Below are 15,738 nucleotides of genomic sequence, written 5' to 3' on the forward strand. Positions count from 1 at the left end.
TAAGACCAGATGGCCAGGCCCGGACTTGGTCTCTGTGGGGGGCCTGGCCATCCATCCAGAGAGGGAGAGGGGCGGGGAAGGGGGAGGGGGGCGGGGTGGGGCGGGGCGGTAGACCAGATGGGCGGGTCCCGACATAGTCTTTGGCTGTGGATAACGGAGATTGGGTTGACTGGTTCTGGGGCTGAAGAGCCCATTCCGCCCTCGGCTGGTCGAGAAGCACCAATGCAACCCTCGCTCCGGGGGAAGGCAGAGCCAGGTGATTGGACTTCCTCAGTTCTGGGAAGGACAAGCAGGGGACGCTGTCTGCGAGAATGCAGGGGCTGAAGCGTGCTCATGGGTGTGGACGGACCATTCAAAGCAAGGAGTGTCCTTGTGTGACTGCGGATGTGCACACCCACACGCACTCCCACCCCCACACCGATCCACCTAACGCCCCCCCCCCCTCCCCGCCATGAACTCCCCAAGCCCCCGTACCACACACACACACACACACACACACACACACACACACACACACACACGGTAGCACAAATTCCGCTATCAAAGGAGTGCCTCACGTCTAGGAGTTTTACTGTGGCCTTTTTTCCTTGTGGCTTGTCCCCGCCCCACCTGAGCCTGTGTAAATATGTATTGTCCCCTCTTCAACGCAGAAAACCGCGATGCTGCCCCGCAAGGCGTGGAGGCGGAGCCCTGCGCGCCTCCTTGGGCACCTGCCCCATCTCCCAAGTCCTCCCGAAGCCCCCAGGAATCGCTTCGGCGGGCCGGTGGCGCCCTCTACTGGTCCTGGAGCGGTGAGGCTTTCAGTCCTGGGGGCCGCTGATTGGTGGAGCGGGCGGCCGGCTGATTTGGCTCCTCCCACCACGCTCCCGGACTATAAAAGAAAGCAGGGTCCCCTTGGCAGAGCTTCTCAGCTCCAGGCTGTGGTCGTGATCGTCGTCCTCGTTCTCCAAAGGAGCTTTCAGGGGAGAGATCTTGCGAAGACCCGGTCCCGGGACATAGAAGCCGCTAAGCACCTGGCTAGCACCTGGCTAGGCTGCCGATCCACGGAACGCTGTCTCCGTGTCATTTCTTCTTTGGCGACTCCATCCACACCTTTGGGAACCCCTGGACCTGCTGCCGCTGGACCCCGCCATCTCGGGAGCCGCACCGGGCAGAACAGAAAGGAAGAACTGGTCTTCGCAGTTTCCGGGCCTGTTCTCGCCGTTCTGAGACTAGAGGCGAAGGGAGCGGAAGGTGAGAGAAGCACGGGCACTCGGGTGGGGAAGCGTCCGGGAGCCTCGGCGGCGGCGGCGGTGACAGGCCACCAAGGCCCCTGGCCGCCCGCCAGCGGGGCCTGGGTGGCGAGGCCGTTCCCGGAGCCCGGTGGAGGCCCGCTGCCGGCTTGGTGGAGACGCAGTGCCCCTTGGCGGAGCCCCTGGCCCTCCCGCCCTGGTCCACCCTCCTGCACCTTAAGTGATTCCGTGCTCGAGGTCTGGATTGCGGTTCTCACGCCCCTGCTGTGGGGTGGGGGTGTTGAACCCGAGGCCTGCGGTCCTTCGGTGTCTTGCGGGTGTTCTGTGTATGGGCATATTCTGCTCTTAAGTACACAAATATACATATATTGAGCGTGTCCACGTCTCCACACCCGACCTTAGTTAGGAGTCCTTTGGCACCATGGCCTGTGTGCATTATAAATTCGCTTCCAAACTCAACTATGCCATCGCCACCTTTGATGGGCGGCACATCTCCCTCCGTGACCTAAAGAAGCAGATTATGGGGAGAGAGAAGCTGAAAGCTGCCAACTGCGACCTGCAGATCAGCAACGCGCAGACCGAGGAAGAATACACCGATGACAATGCTCTGATTCCTAAGAACGTATCTGTAATTGTTAGAAGAATTCCTACTGGAGGTGTGAAATCTACAAGCAAGGCGGACGCTATACGTCGCACGGAACCAGTGATGGGCACTTCAACAGTCACTGATGACTCTTCTGCATCTATTTCTGTGGCCCAGCTTACGCAGACTGCCAATCTGGCTGAAGCCAATGCTTCTGAAGAAGATAAAATTAAAGCCATGATGTCGCAATCTGGTCATGCATATGGCCCCGTCAATTGCGTGAAGAAGCCTCTAGGTCCACCACCTCCATCTTATACCTGTTTCCGCTGTGGTAGACCCGGCCATTATATTAAGAACTGCCCAACAAACGGGGATGAACGCTTCGAACCTCGCCCTAGGATTAAAAAGAGCACTGGAATCCCCAGAAGTTTCATGATGGAAGTGAAAGATCCTAACATGAAAGGTGCAAAGCTCACCAACACTGGGACATACGCAATACCGACTATAGAGGCAGAGGCATATGCAATTGGGAAGAAAGAAAGGCCACCTTTCTTACCAGAGGAGCCCTCTTCGTCTTCTGAAAAGGACGACCCTATCCCAGACGAGTTGCTGTGTCCCATCTGCAAAGACATCGTGACTGATGCCGCTGTCATTCCCTGCTGCGCAAACAGCTATTGTGATGAGTGTATAAGAACAGCGCTCTTGGAATCAGAGGACCATACGTGCCCAACGTGTCATCAACATGATGTCTCTCCCGATGCTTTAATTGCCAATAAATTCTTGCGACAGGCTGTTACTAACTTCAAAAATGGAACTGGTGGTTATACAAAAAGACTGCGGAAACAGTTACCCCCACCACCACCCCCGATACCGCCACCGAGACCTCTCATTCAGCGGAATCTACAGCCTCTGATGAGATCTCCAATATCAAGACAGCAAGATCCTCCGATAACTCCAGTGACGTCTTCATCAGGCCACCCGGCTCCCTCTATATCTTCATTAACTTCTAATCAGTCTCCCTTAGCCCCTGCTGTGCCCGGAAATTCATCCACCCCAGTGCCTGTACCTGATATAACTGCAACGGTGTCCATATCAGTCCACCGGGAAAAATCAGATGGGCCTTTCCGGGATTCCGATCATAAAATAGTGCCAGCCGCAGCCCTTGCCTCAGAATATTCAAAGGGAACCTCTTCAATAGCAATGACTGCCCTTGTGGAGGAGAAAGGTTACCCGGTGCCTGTGCTTGGAACCCCATCTTTGCTTGGACAGTCACCACCTGCTGGGTATAGCGTCCCTCCCCCCGGGTTCCCTCCAGCGCCAGCCAATTTGTCAACGCCTTGGGGATCATCAGGAGTGCAGACTGCTCATTCAAATACCATCCCAAAAACACAAGCACCACTTGGGCCCGGGGAAGAATTCTATAGAGAGCAGCGACGGCTAAAAGGAGAGTCTAAATATCCCTATGGTGGTTCCTCATACTCCAGAAGTCCTTCTACTTACCCTAAATCAAGATCTGGTTCAACGCGGTCACCTTCTTATTCCCGATCATCTAGCTGCTCACAATCTCCTTCCTATTCGCCATCACTTCCATACCCCAGAAGGGGCAGAGGCAAGAGTCGGAATTGCCGCCCAAGGTCTAGATCTCATGGATATCGTCGATCTAGGTCAAGGTCACCACTATATAGGCGATGTCCTTCGCGATCAAGGTCCCCTCCAGCATTTAGGGGACAGCCTCCAAATAAACGGACTGTACCACAAGGGGAAACAGGACGTGCACATGTTAATAGATACAGAGAAGTTCCACCACCACATGACAGAAAAGCTTATTATGGCAGGAGTGTTGACTTTAGAGACCCCTTTGAAAACCAGCATTACCGAGAGTGGGAGAGAAAATACAGAGAGTGGTATGACAAATACTACAGAGGTTATGCTGCTGGAGCACAGCCTCGAGCATCAGCAAATGGAGATAACTTTCCCCCAGAGAGCTTTTCACCACCTCATATCAGGAATTCTCCCCTTACAAGGGGCTGCAGAGAAGTTTACTCGGGTGGACAGAGTCGTAGAAGTCGAAACATAGGTGGTAGCAACTCTCCAGAAAAGCTTTCAACAAGAGACAGCCACAATAGGAAGGATAGTACAAAGTCAAAAGAGAAGGAGAGCGACAGTGCTGCAGGAGATGGTAAAGGATGGAAACATAAGGAACATCGAAGGCGGAAGGAAGCGAAGGCCTTCTAAACACAGAGTTGTTAGAACCTTCTGGAAAATCAAGAGAACCTACAAGTCCAGTGATGAGATACGTCCCAGGGGCAAAAACAAACAAACAAACAAACAAAAAACCCCGCAAACAAACAAACAAACAAAACAAACAAATAAACAAACAAAAGACCCCCAGAAAACCCTCCTTAAAAAAAAAAGTAAAAAAAAAAAAATAAATGCCCACAACAACAACAAAAGAAAGGACTCCTTAGAAAACACTGTGATCCAGCTTTTCAACGCACTGACGCACTGACGCTTTGGTAAGACCAGATGGCCAGGCCCGGACTTGGTCTCTGTGGGGGGCCTGGCCATCCATCCAGAGAGGGAGAGGGGCGGGGAAGGGGGAGGGGGGCGGGGTGGGGCGGGGCGGTAGACCAGATGGGCGGGTCCCGACATAGTCTTTGGCTGTGGATAACGGAGATTGGGTTGACTGGTTCTGGGGCTGAAGAGCCCATTCCGCCCTCGGCTGGTCGAGAAGCACCAATGCAACCCTCGCTCCGGGGGAAGGCAGAGCCAGGTGATTGGACTTCCTCAGTTCTGGGAAGGACAAGCAGGGGACGCTGTCTGCGAGAATGCAGGGGCTGAAGCGTGCTCATGGGTGTGGACGGACCATTCAAAGCAAGGAGTGTCCTTGTGTGACTGCGGATGTGCACACCCACACGCACTCCCACCCCCACACCGATCCACCTAACGCCCCCCCCCCCTCCCCGCCATGAACTCCCCAAGCCCCCGTACCACACACACACACACACACACACACACACACACACACACACACGGTAGCACAAATTCCGCTATCAAAGGAGTGCCTCACGTCTAGGAGTTTTACTGTGGCCTTTTTTCCTTGTGGCTTGTCCCCGCCCCACCTGAGCCTGTGTAAATATGTATTGTCCCCTCTTCAACGCAGAAAACCGCGATGCTGCCCCGCAAGGCGTGGAGGCGGAGCCCTGCGCGCCTCCTTGGGCACCTGCCCCATCTCCCAAGTCCTCCCGAAGCCCCCAGGAATCGCTTCGGCGGGCCGGTGGCGCCCTCTACTGGTCCTGGAGCGGTGAGGCTTTCAGTCCTGGGGGCCGCTGATTGGTGGAGCGGGCGGCCGGCTGATTTGGCTCCTCCCACCACGCTCCCGGACTATAAAAGAAAGCAGGGTCCCCTTGGCAGAGCTTCTCAGCTCCAGGCTGTGGTCGTGATCGTCGTCCTCGTTCTCCAAAGGAGCTTTCAGGGGAGAGATCTTGCGAAGACCCGGTCCCGGGACATAGAAGCCGCTAAGCACCTGGCTAGCACCTGGCTAGGCTGCCGATCCACGGAACGCTGTCTCCGTGTCATTTCTTCTTTGGCGACTCCATCCACACCTTTGGGAACCCCTGGACCTGCTGCCGCTGGACCCCGCCATCTCGGGAGCCGCACCGGGCAGAACAGAAAGGAAGAACTGGTCTTCGCAGTTTCCGGGCCTGTTCTCGCCGTTCTGAGACTAGAGGCGAAGGGAGCGGAAGGTGAGAGAAGCACGGGCACTCGGGTGGGGAAGCGTCCGGGAGCCTCGGCGGCGGCGGCGGTGACAGGCCACCAAGGCCCCTGGCCGCCCGCCAGCGGGGCCTGGGTGGCGAGGCCGTTCCCGGAGCCCGGTGGAGGCCCGCTGCCGGCTTGGTGGAGACGCAGTGCCCCTTGGCGGAGCCCCTGGCCCTCCCGCCCTGGTCCACCCTCCTGCACCTTAAGTGATTCCGTGCTCGAGGTCTGGATTGCGGTTCTCACGCCCCTGCTGTGGGGTGGGGGTGTTGAACCCGAGGCCTGCGGTCCTTCGGTGTCTTGCGGGTGTTCTGTGTATGGGCATATTCTGCTCTTAAGTACACAAATATACATATATTGAGCGTGTCCACGTCTCCACACCCGACCTTAGTTAGGAGTCCTTTGGCACCATGGCCTGTGTGCATTATAAATTCGCTTCCAAACTCAACTATGCCATCGCCACCTTTGATGGGCGGCACATCTCCCTCCGTGACCTAAAGAAGCAGATTATGGGGAGAGAGAAGCTGAAAGCTGCCAACTGCGACCTGCAGATCAGCAACGCGCAGACCGAGGAAGAATACACCGATGACAATGCTCTGATTCCTAAGAACGTATCTGTAATTGTTAGAAGAATTCCTACTGGAGGTGTGAAATCTACAAGCAAGGCGGACGCTATACGTCGCACGGAACCAGTGATGGGCACTTCAACAGTCACTGATGACTCTTCTGCATCTATTTCTGTGGCCCAGCTTACGCAGACTGCCAATCTGGCTGAAGCCAATGCTTCTGAAGAAGATAAAATTAAAGCCATGATGTCGCAATCTGGTCATGCATATGGCCCCGTCAATTGCGTGAAGAAGCCTCTAGGTCCACCACCTCCATCTTATACCTGTTTCCGCTGTGGTAGACCCGGCCATTATATTAAGAACTGCCCAACAAACGGGGATGAACGCTTCGAACCTCGCCCTAGGATTAAAAAGAGCACTGGAATCCCCAGAAGTTTCATGATGGAAGTGAAAGATCCTAACATGAAAGGTGCAAAGCTCACCAACACTGGGACATACGCAATACCGACTATAGAGGCAGAGGCATATGCAATTGGGAAGAAAGAAAGGCCACCTTTCTTACCAGAGGAGCCCTCTTCGTCTTCTGAAAAGGACGACCCTATCCCAGACGAGTTGCTGTGTCCCATCTGCAAAGACATCGTGACTGATGCCGCTGTCATTCCCTGCTGCGCAAACAGCTATTGTGATGAGTGTATAAGAACAGCGCTCTTGGAATCAGAGGACCATACGTGCCCAACGTGTCATCAACATGATGTCTCTCCCGATGCTTTAATTGCCAATAAATTCTTGCGACAGGCTGTTACTAACTTCAAAAATGGAACTGGTGGTTATACAAAAAGACTGCGGAAACAGTTACCCCCACCACCACCCCCGATACCGCCACCGAGACCTCTCATTCAGCGGAATCTACAGCCTCTGATGAGATCTCCAATATCAAGACAGCAAGATCCTCCGATAACTCCAGTGACGTCTTCATCAGGCCACCCGGCTCCCTCTATATCTTCATTAACTTCTAATCAGTCTCCCTTAGCCCCTGCTGTGCCCGGAAATTCATCCACCCCAGTGCCTGTACCTGATATAACTGCAACGGTGTCCATATCAGTCCACCGGGAAAAATCAGATGGGCCTTTCCGGGATTCCGATCATAAAATAGTGCCAGCCGCAGCCCTTGCCTCAGAATATTCAAAGGGAACCTCTTCAATAGCAATGACTGCCCTTGTGGAGGAGAAAGGTTACCCGGTGCCTGTGCTTGGAACCCCATCTTTGCTTGGACAGTCACCACCTGCTGGGTATAGCGTCCCTCCCCCCGGGTTCCCTCCAGCGCCAGCCAATTTGTCAACGCCTTGGGGATCATCAGGAGTGCAGACTGCTCATTCAAATACCATCCCAAAAACACAAGCACCACTTGGGCCCGGGGAAGAATTCTATAGAGAGCAGCGACGGCTAAAAGGAGAGTCTAAATATCCCTATGGTGGTTCCTCATACTCCAGAAGTCCTTCTACTTACCCTAAATCAAGATCTGGTTCAACGCGGTCACCTTCTTATTCCCGATCATCTAGCTGCTCACAATCTCCTTCCTATTCGCCATCACTTCCATACCCCAGAAGGGGCAGAGGCAAGAGTCGGAATTGCCGCCCAAGGTCTAGATCTCATGGATATCGTCGATCTAGGTCAAGGTCACCACTATATAGGCGATGTCCTTCGCGATCAAGGTCCCCTCCAGCATTTAGGGGACAGCCTCCAAATAAACGGACTGTACCACAAGGGGAAACAGGACGTGCACATGTTAATAGATACAGAGAAGTTCCACCACCACATGACAGAAAAGCTTATTATGGCAGGAGTGTTGACTTTAGAGACCCCTTTGAAAACCAGCATTACCGAGAGTGGGAGAGAAAATACAGAGAGTGGTATGACAAATACTACAGAGGTTATGCTGCTGGAGCACAGCCTCGAGCATCAGCAAATGGAGATAACTTTCCCCCAGAGAGCTTTTCACCACCTCATATCAGGAATTCTCCCCTTACAAGGGGCTGCAGAGAAGTTTACTCGGGTGGACAGAGTCGTAGAAGTCGAAACATAGGTGGTAGCAACTCTCCAGAAAAGCTTTCAACAAGAGACAGCCACAATAGGAAGGATAGTACAAAGTCAAAAGAGAAGGAGAGCGACAGTGCTGCAGGAGATGGTAAAGGATGGAAACATAAGGAACATCGAAGGCGGAAGGAAGCGAAGGCCTTCTAAACACAGAGTTGTTAGAACCTTCTGGAAAATCAAGAGAACCTACAAGTCCAGTGATGAGATACGTCCCAGGGGCAAAAACAAACAAACAAACAAACAAAAAACCCCGCAAACAAACAAACAAACAAAACAAACAAATAAACAAACAAAAGACCCCCAGAAAACCCTCCTTAAAAAAAAAAGTAAAAAAAAAAAAATAAATGCCCACAACAACAACAAAAGAAAGGACTCCTTAGAAAACACTGTGATCCAGCTTTTCAACGCACTGACGCACTGACGCTTTGGTAAGACCAGATGGCCAGGCCCGGACTTGGTCTCTGTGGGGGGCCTGGCCATCCATCCAGAGAGGGAGAGGGGCGGGGAAGGGGGAGGGGGGCGGGGTGGGGCGGGGCGGTAGACCAGATGGGCGGGTCCCGACATAGTCTTTGGCTGTGGATAACGGAGATTGGGTTGACTGGTTCTGGGGCTGAAGAGCCCATTCCGCCCTCGGCTGGTCGAGAAGCACCAATGCAACCCTCGCTCCGGGGGAAGGCAGAGCCAGGTGATTGGACTTCCTCAGTTCTGGGAAGGACAAGCAGGGGACGCTGTCTGCGAGAATGCAGGGGCTGAAGCGTGCTCATGGGTGTGGACGGACCATTCAAAGCAAGGAGTGTCCTTGTGTGACTGCGGATGTGCACACCCACACGCACTCCCACCCCCACACCGATCCACCTAACGCCCCCCCCCCCTCCCCGCCATGAACTCCCCAAGCCCCCGTACCACACACACACACACACACACACACACACACACACACACACACGGTAGCACAAATTCCGCTATCAAAGGAGTGCCTCACGTCTAGGAGTTTTACTGTGGCCTTTTTTCCTTGTGGCTTGTCCCCGCCCCACCTGAGCCTGTGTAAATATGTATTGTCCCCTCTTCAACGCAGAAAACCGCGATGCTGCCCCGCAAGGCGTGGAGGCGGAGCCCTGCGCGCCTCCTTGGGCACCTGCCCCATCTCCCAAGTCCTCCCGAAGCCCCCAGGAATCGCTTCGGCGGGCCGGTGGCGCCCTCTACTGGTCCTGGAGCGGTGAGGCTTTCAGTCCTGGGGGCCGCTGATTGGTGGAGCGGGCGGCCGGCTGATTTGGCTCCTCCCACCACGCTCCCGGACTATAAAAGAAAGCAGGGTCCCCTTGGCAGAGCTTCTCAGCTCCAGGCTGTGGTCGTGATCGTCGTCCTCGTTCTCCAAAGGAGCTTTCAGGGGAGAGATCTTGCGAAGACCCGGTCCCGGGACATAGAAGCCGCTAAGCACCTGGCTAGCACCTGGCTAGGCTGCCGATCCACGGAACGCTGTCTCCGTGTCATTTCTTCTTTGGCGACTCCATCCACACCTTTGGGAACCCCTGGACCTGCTGCCGCTGGACCCCGCCATCTCGGGAGCCGCACCGGGCAGAACAGAAAGGAAGAACTGGTCTTCGCAGTTTCCGGGCCTGTTCTCGCCGTTCTGAGACTAGAGGCGAAGGGAGCGGAAGGTGAGAGAAGCACGGGCACTCGGGTGGGGAAGCGTCCGGGAGCCTCGGCGGCGGCGGCGGTGACAGGCCACCAAGGCCCCTGGCCGCCCGCCAGCGGGGCCTGGGTGGCGAGGCCGTTCCCGGAGCCCGGTGGAGGCCCGCTGCCGGCTTGGTGGAGACGCAGTGCCCCTTGGCGGAGCCCCTGGCCCTCCCGCCCTGGTCCACCCTCCTGCACCTTAAGTGATTCCGTGCTCGAGGTCTGGATTGCGGTTCTCACGCCCCTGCTGTGGGGTGGGGGTGTTGAACCCGAGGCCTGCGGTCCTTCGGTGTCTTGCGGGTGTTCTGTGTATGGGCATATTCTGCTCTTAAGTACACAAATATACATATATTGAGCGTGTCCACGTCTCCACACCCGACCTTAGTTAGGAGTCCTTTGGCACCATGGCCTGTGTGCATTATAAATTCGCTTCCAAACTCAACTATGCCATCGCCACCTTTGATGGGCGGCACATCTCCCTCCGTGACCTAAAGAAGCAGATTATGGGGAGAGAGAAGCTGAAAGCTGCCAACTGCGACCTGCAGATCAGCAACGCGCAGACCGAGGAAGAATACACCGATGACAATGCTCTGATTCCTAAGAACGTATCTGTAATTGTTAGAAGAATTCCTACTGGAGGTGTGAAATCTACAAGCAAGGCGGACGCTATACGTCGCACGGAACCAGTGATGGGCACTTCAACAGTCACTGATGACTCTTCTGCATCTATTTCTGTGGCCCAGCTTACGCAGACTGCCAATCTGGCTGAAGCCAATGCTTCTGAAGAAGATAAAATTAAAGCCATGATGTCGCAATCTGGTCATGCATATGGCCCCGTCAATTGCGTGAAGAAGCCTCTAGGTCCACCACCTCCATCTTATACCTGTTTCCGCTGTGGTAGACCCGGCCATTATATTAAGAACTGCCCAACAAACGGGGATGAACGCTTCGAACCTCGCCCTAGGATTAAAAAGAGCACTGGAATCCCCAGAAGTTTCATGATGGAAGTGAAAGATCCTAACATGAAAGGTGCAAAGCTCACCAACACTGGGACATACGCAATACCGACTATAGAGGCAGAGGCATATGCAATTGGGAAGAAAGAAAGGCCACCTTTCTTACCAGAGGAGCCCTCTTCGTCTTCTGAAAAGGACGACCCTATCCCAGACGAGTTGCTGTGTCCCATCTGCAAAGACATCGTCACTGATGCCGCTGTCATTCCCTGCTGCGCAAACAGCTATTGTGATGAGTGTATAAGAACAGCGCTCTTGGAATCAGAGGACCATACGTGCCCAACGTGTCATCAACATGATGTCTCTCCCGATGCTTTAATTGCCAATAAATTCTTGCGACAGGCTGTTACTAACTTCAAAAATGGAACTGGTGGTTATACAAAAAGACTGCGGAAACAGTTACCCCCACCACCACCCCCGATACCGCCACCGAGACCTCTCATTCAGCGGAATCTACAGCCTCTGATGAGATCTCCAATATCAAGACAGCAAGATCCTCCGATAACTCCAGTGACGTCTTCATCAGGCCACCCGGCTCCCTCTATATCTTCATTAACTTCTAATCAGTCTCCCTTAGCCCCTGCTGTGCCCGGAAATTCATCCACCCCAGTGCCTGTACCTGATATAACTGCAACGGTGTCCATATCAGTCCACCGGGAAAAATCAGATGGGCCTTTCCGGGATTCCGATCATAAAATAGTGCCAGCCGCAGCCCTTGCCTCAGAATATTCAAAGGGAACCTCTTCAATAGCAATGACTGCCCTTGTGGAGGAGAAAGGTTACCCGGTGCCTGTGCTTGGAACCCCATCTTTGCTTGGACAGTCACCACCTGCTGGGTATAGCGTCCCTCCCCCCGGGTTCCCTCCAGCGCCAGCCAATTTGTCAACGCCTTGGGGATCATCAGGAGTGCAGACTGCTCATTCAAATACCATCCCAAAAACACAAGCACCACTTGGGCCCGGGGAAGAATTCTATAGAGAGCAGCGACGGCTAAAAGGAGAGTCTAAATATCCCTATGGTGGTTCCTCATACTCCAGAAGTCCTTCTACTTACCCTAAATCAAGATCTGGTTCAACGCGGTCACCTTCTTATTCCCGATCATCTAGCTGCTCACAATCTCCTTCCTATTCGCCATCACTTCCATACCCCAGAAGGGGCAGAGGCAAGAGTCGGAATTGCCGCCCAAGGTCTAGATCTCATGGATATCGTCGATCTAGGTCAAGGTCACCACTATATAGGCGATGTCCTTCGCGATCAAGGTCCCCTCCAGCATTTAGGGGACAGCCTCCAAATAAACGGACTGTACCACAAGGGGAAACAGGACGTGCACATGTTAATAGATACAGAGAAGTTCCACCACCACATGACAGAAAAGCTTATTATGGCAGGAGTGTTGACTTTAGAGACCCCTTTGAAAACCAGCATTACCGAGAGTGGGAGAGAAAATACAGAGAGTGGTATGACAAATACTACAGAGGTTATGCTGCTGGAGCACAGCCTCGAGCATCAGCAAATGGAGATAACTTTCCCCCAGAGAGCTTTTCACCACCTCATATCAGGAATTCTCCCCTTACAAGGGGCCGCAGAGAAGTTTACTCGGGTGGACAGAGTCGTAGAAGTCGAAACATAGGTGGTAGCAACTCTCCAGAAAAGCTTTCAACAAGAGACAGCCACAATAGGAAGGATAGTACAAAGTCAAAAGAGAAGGAGAGCGACAGTGCTGCAGGAGATGGTAAAGGATGGAAACATAAGGAACATCGAAGGCGGAAGGAAGCGAAGGCCTTCTAAACACAGAGTTGTTAGAACCTTCTGGAAAATCAAGAGAACCTACAAGTCCAGTGATGAGATACGTCCCAGGGGCCAAACAAACAAACAAAAACCCCCACGAACAAACAAACAAACAAAACCAAAAAATAAACAAACAATAGACCCCCACACGCACTCCCACCCCCACACCAATCCACCAACGCCCTCCCCTCCTTGCCCCCGTACCACACACACACACACACACACACACACACACACACACACATACAATGCATCCCTCCCTCCGGGGAATGTATAGCCAGGTGATTGGACTTCCCCAGTTCTGGGAAGGACAAGCAGGGGATGATGTCAGCGAGAAAGCAGGGTCTGAATGGTGCTCATGGATACGGACCGACGGACCATTCAAAGCAAAGAGTTTCCATGCGTGACTGCGGATGTACGTACACACAGACGCACGCACACACACACACACACACTCCTGAACCCACACCCATCCACCAACCCCCCCTTCTAATCTCCCCCCCCAACACACACACACACACATACACACACACACACACACACACACACACACACACACACCACACGGGAGCACAAGGTCTGCTAACAAGATTTCTCCAGAGTGACGCCCCCCTAGGAGGTTTACTGTGGCTTTTTTTTTTTTCTGTGGCTTGGCATGGGCCCACCTGAGCCTGTCTAAATATGCATTGTCCCCTCTTCAATCAAGAAAACGGCGATGCCGCCCCGCCAGGTGTCGAGATGGAGCCCTGCGGGCCTCCTTGGGGACCTGCCCCATCTCTCAATCCTGGGAATCGCTTCGGCGTGCCAGTGGCGCCCCCTACTGTTCCTGGAGTTCCAATGCAAGCCTCGTCCCCAACCCCGACTCCCACCCCCTTCCACAGCCTCCACTGGGGAAGGCAGAGCCAGGTGTCTAAACCTCCCAGGCGTGGGTAGACCCCAGGAGTGGTGGCATGTCCAGTCGGGGGCGCTGTCTGAGAGAAGGCAGGTGTGTGTGTGTGTGTGTGTGTGCGTGTGTGTGTATGTTTGTGTCGGGAGGGGAAGGGGGACGGGGGCGTGGGTAGAAGAGGGGTACTCTCAGATGCCGTCCCACAGTGGAAATCCCCTAGTGCGCCTGCGTGGCTGCGGAGGTACACACATGGAGCACAATGCTCCAGCTCGGAGATTTCTGCCGAGTGACCCGCGTCTAGGAGATTCACTGTGGCTTTTTGCCGGGTGGCTTGGGCCTGTGGATTATATCTGATGCTCAGTGAGATTCTGATCACACCTACAGTACAACTGACCTCTTTGGATTCAATGGTTTTGAAAAACAGACGTCATAGGGCACATCTGAAGGATGGCATCCTATTCATGTCCTAGAGTGGCCTTGTCCCGCTGCCACCCGAGAGGTGGCTTACAAGAAGAGAAAGGAATTCCCTGAGAGGCCAGATGCCAGGGGACACAAATCAAGGTGCGAGCGGGATCCCTTTCTGTCTGGGGGCTCTGGGGAGCATCTCGCCTGCCTCCACCAGCTGCTAGTGGCCTCTGGCGTCCTGGGCTCAGAGCTCCTATACAAAACCATACACATTTTATTCACATCCACCTCATCCTCTGCCTCCCATGACCTCCCGTATCCCCCTCCCCACTCCTGCACACCCCGCCCCACGCCCCTTCCCTTCGAATGCAAATGGGACCGATGTTTGCAACGGATCATTGCCGAAAAATAGAATCAATTGCAATGAATGAAGAGAAATGAGCACAGAAATAAGAAAAAATAACATGAAGTAAAATAAAACACCCCAACATTCTTCACGGGTCCCGGGTCGGAGGAGCCTGCCCAAGAGGCGCCTGTCAAGCACCCCAGGCATCGCAGCCACGTTCAGGAGAACCTTTCCTTGAGATGCGCCACCTGCCCCACCCTAAAGTTGGCGTCACCCAAACAGTGACGCTTCATTCCTGGGAGCGGCTGATTGGTGGGTCTCTCTGGCTCCTCCAACCATGCTCTGGGGCTATAAAAGAAGGGGCGGCAGTGCTTCTCAAGGTCTATCATTCGCAATCCTTCTCAGCCATGGGCGCCTCTGAACGCAGTCTCCGTGCCATTTATCCTTCCCCGAGGAGTCCTCCACACCTTTAGGAATCCCTGGGCCTGGACCCAACATCTGGTGCCCGCACAGGAACAGCTCCGGCCCCGCGCGAGAGTTGAAGGGCCGGCGTGCCGACAAAGTCAACATGTCTCTGGACGACATCATTAGGCTGAACCGGAGCCAGCGGGGCGGCCGCGGCGGGGGCAGGGACCTAGGCCGGGACCGAGGCCGGGCCGGCTCCCAGGGAGGCCGCAGTGACAGAGCGCAGACCGCCGCACCAGTGAGCCCGGGCGGCGGGCCGTTCCGGAAACGGGCGGAGCTCGGCGCCGGCGCCCTACAGCAGCCGAGACAGCTTCCCGGCAAGTGGCAACACGACCGCTTCCGCAGGGGCTTGGGCAGGGGCGCCGGCCTGGTGACCGGGGGGGGGGGGGGGGAGCTGCTTCTGTCCAACCTGGCCTTCGGGGTGTCCGACGCGGAAGTCCAGCAGCTGTTTGCGGAGTCCGGGCCTCTGAAGAAGGCCGGTGTCCACTACCACCGCTCTGGCCGCAGCCTGGGAACAGCCCACGTGCACTTTGAGCGGAAGGCAGACGCCCTGGAAGGCATGAAACAGTACCACGGCGTGCCTTTGGATGGCCGTCCCCTCAACATCCAGCTCCTCACCTCACAGATAGACACGCAGCGCAGGCCGGTACAGAGTGTCAACAGAGGCGGGATGACTACACACCGAGGATCTGGAGGCTTCGGCGAGGGACACCAAAAAGTTGGACGACCAGATGGACGCTTATGACGCGATGATGGACCCCAGCTAAAGCGCGAGCAAGTCAGTCAGTGCTTGCGGGGAGCTGGGCGCCTGGACGTTGTCTGGCGCTGCTTCCCGAGGGCAGGCTGGAGGGGACCTGTGGCCAATTGTGGAGTTGTTTCTTCTGTTTTAAAATAGGATTTAGAACTCATGTAAAGATTTTTAACTTTTTT

At 54.6% G+C, this 15,738-nt stretch overlaps 1 protein-coding gene across 1 annotated transcript; it reads left to right on the forward strand.

Annotated features, from left to right (window-relative positions):
• Window positions 1–10,309: 10,309 nt before the first annotated feature.
• LOC308512584 (E3 ubiquitin-protein ligase RBBP6-like) lies at window positions 10,310–12,706 on the forward strand (the record flags this gene model as incomplete). Its single annotated transcript, XM_081115504.1, has 1 exon — window positions 10,310–12,706. One exon carries the CDS (start codon window positions 10,310–10,312, stop codon window positions 12,704–12,706), a length of 2,397 nt encoding a protein of 798 aa, XP_080971630.1.
• Window positions 12,707–15,738: the final 3,032 nt, after the last annotated feature.

The sequence above is a fragment of the Myotis nattereri genome (assembly GCF_964212035.1).
Source record: "Myotis nattereri genome assembly, contig: HAP1_SCAFFOLD_168, whole genome shotgun sequence".
NCBI lineage: Eukaryota > Metazoa > Chordata > Mammalia > Chiroptera > Vespertilionidae > Myotis > Myotis nattereri.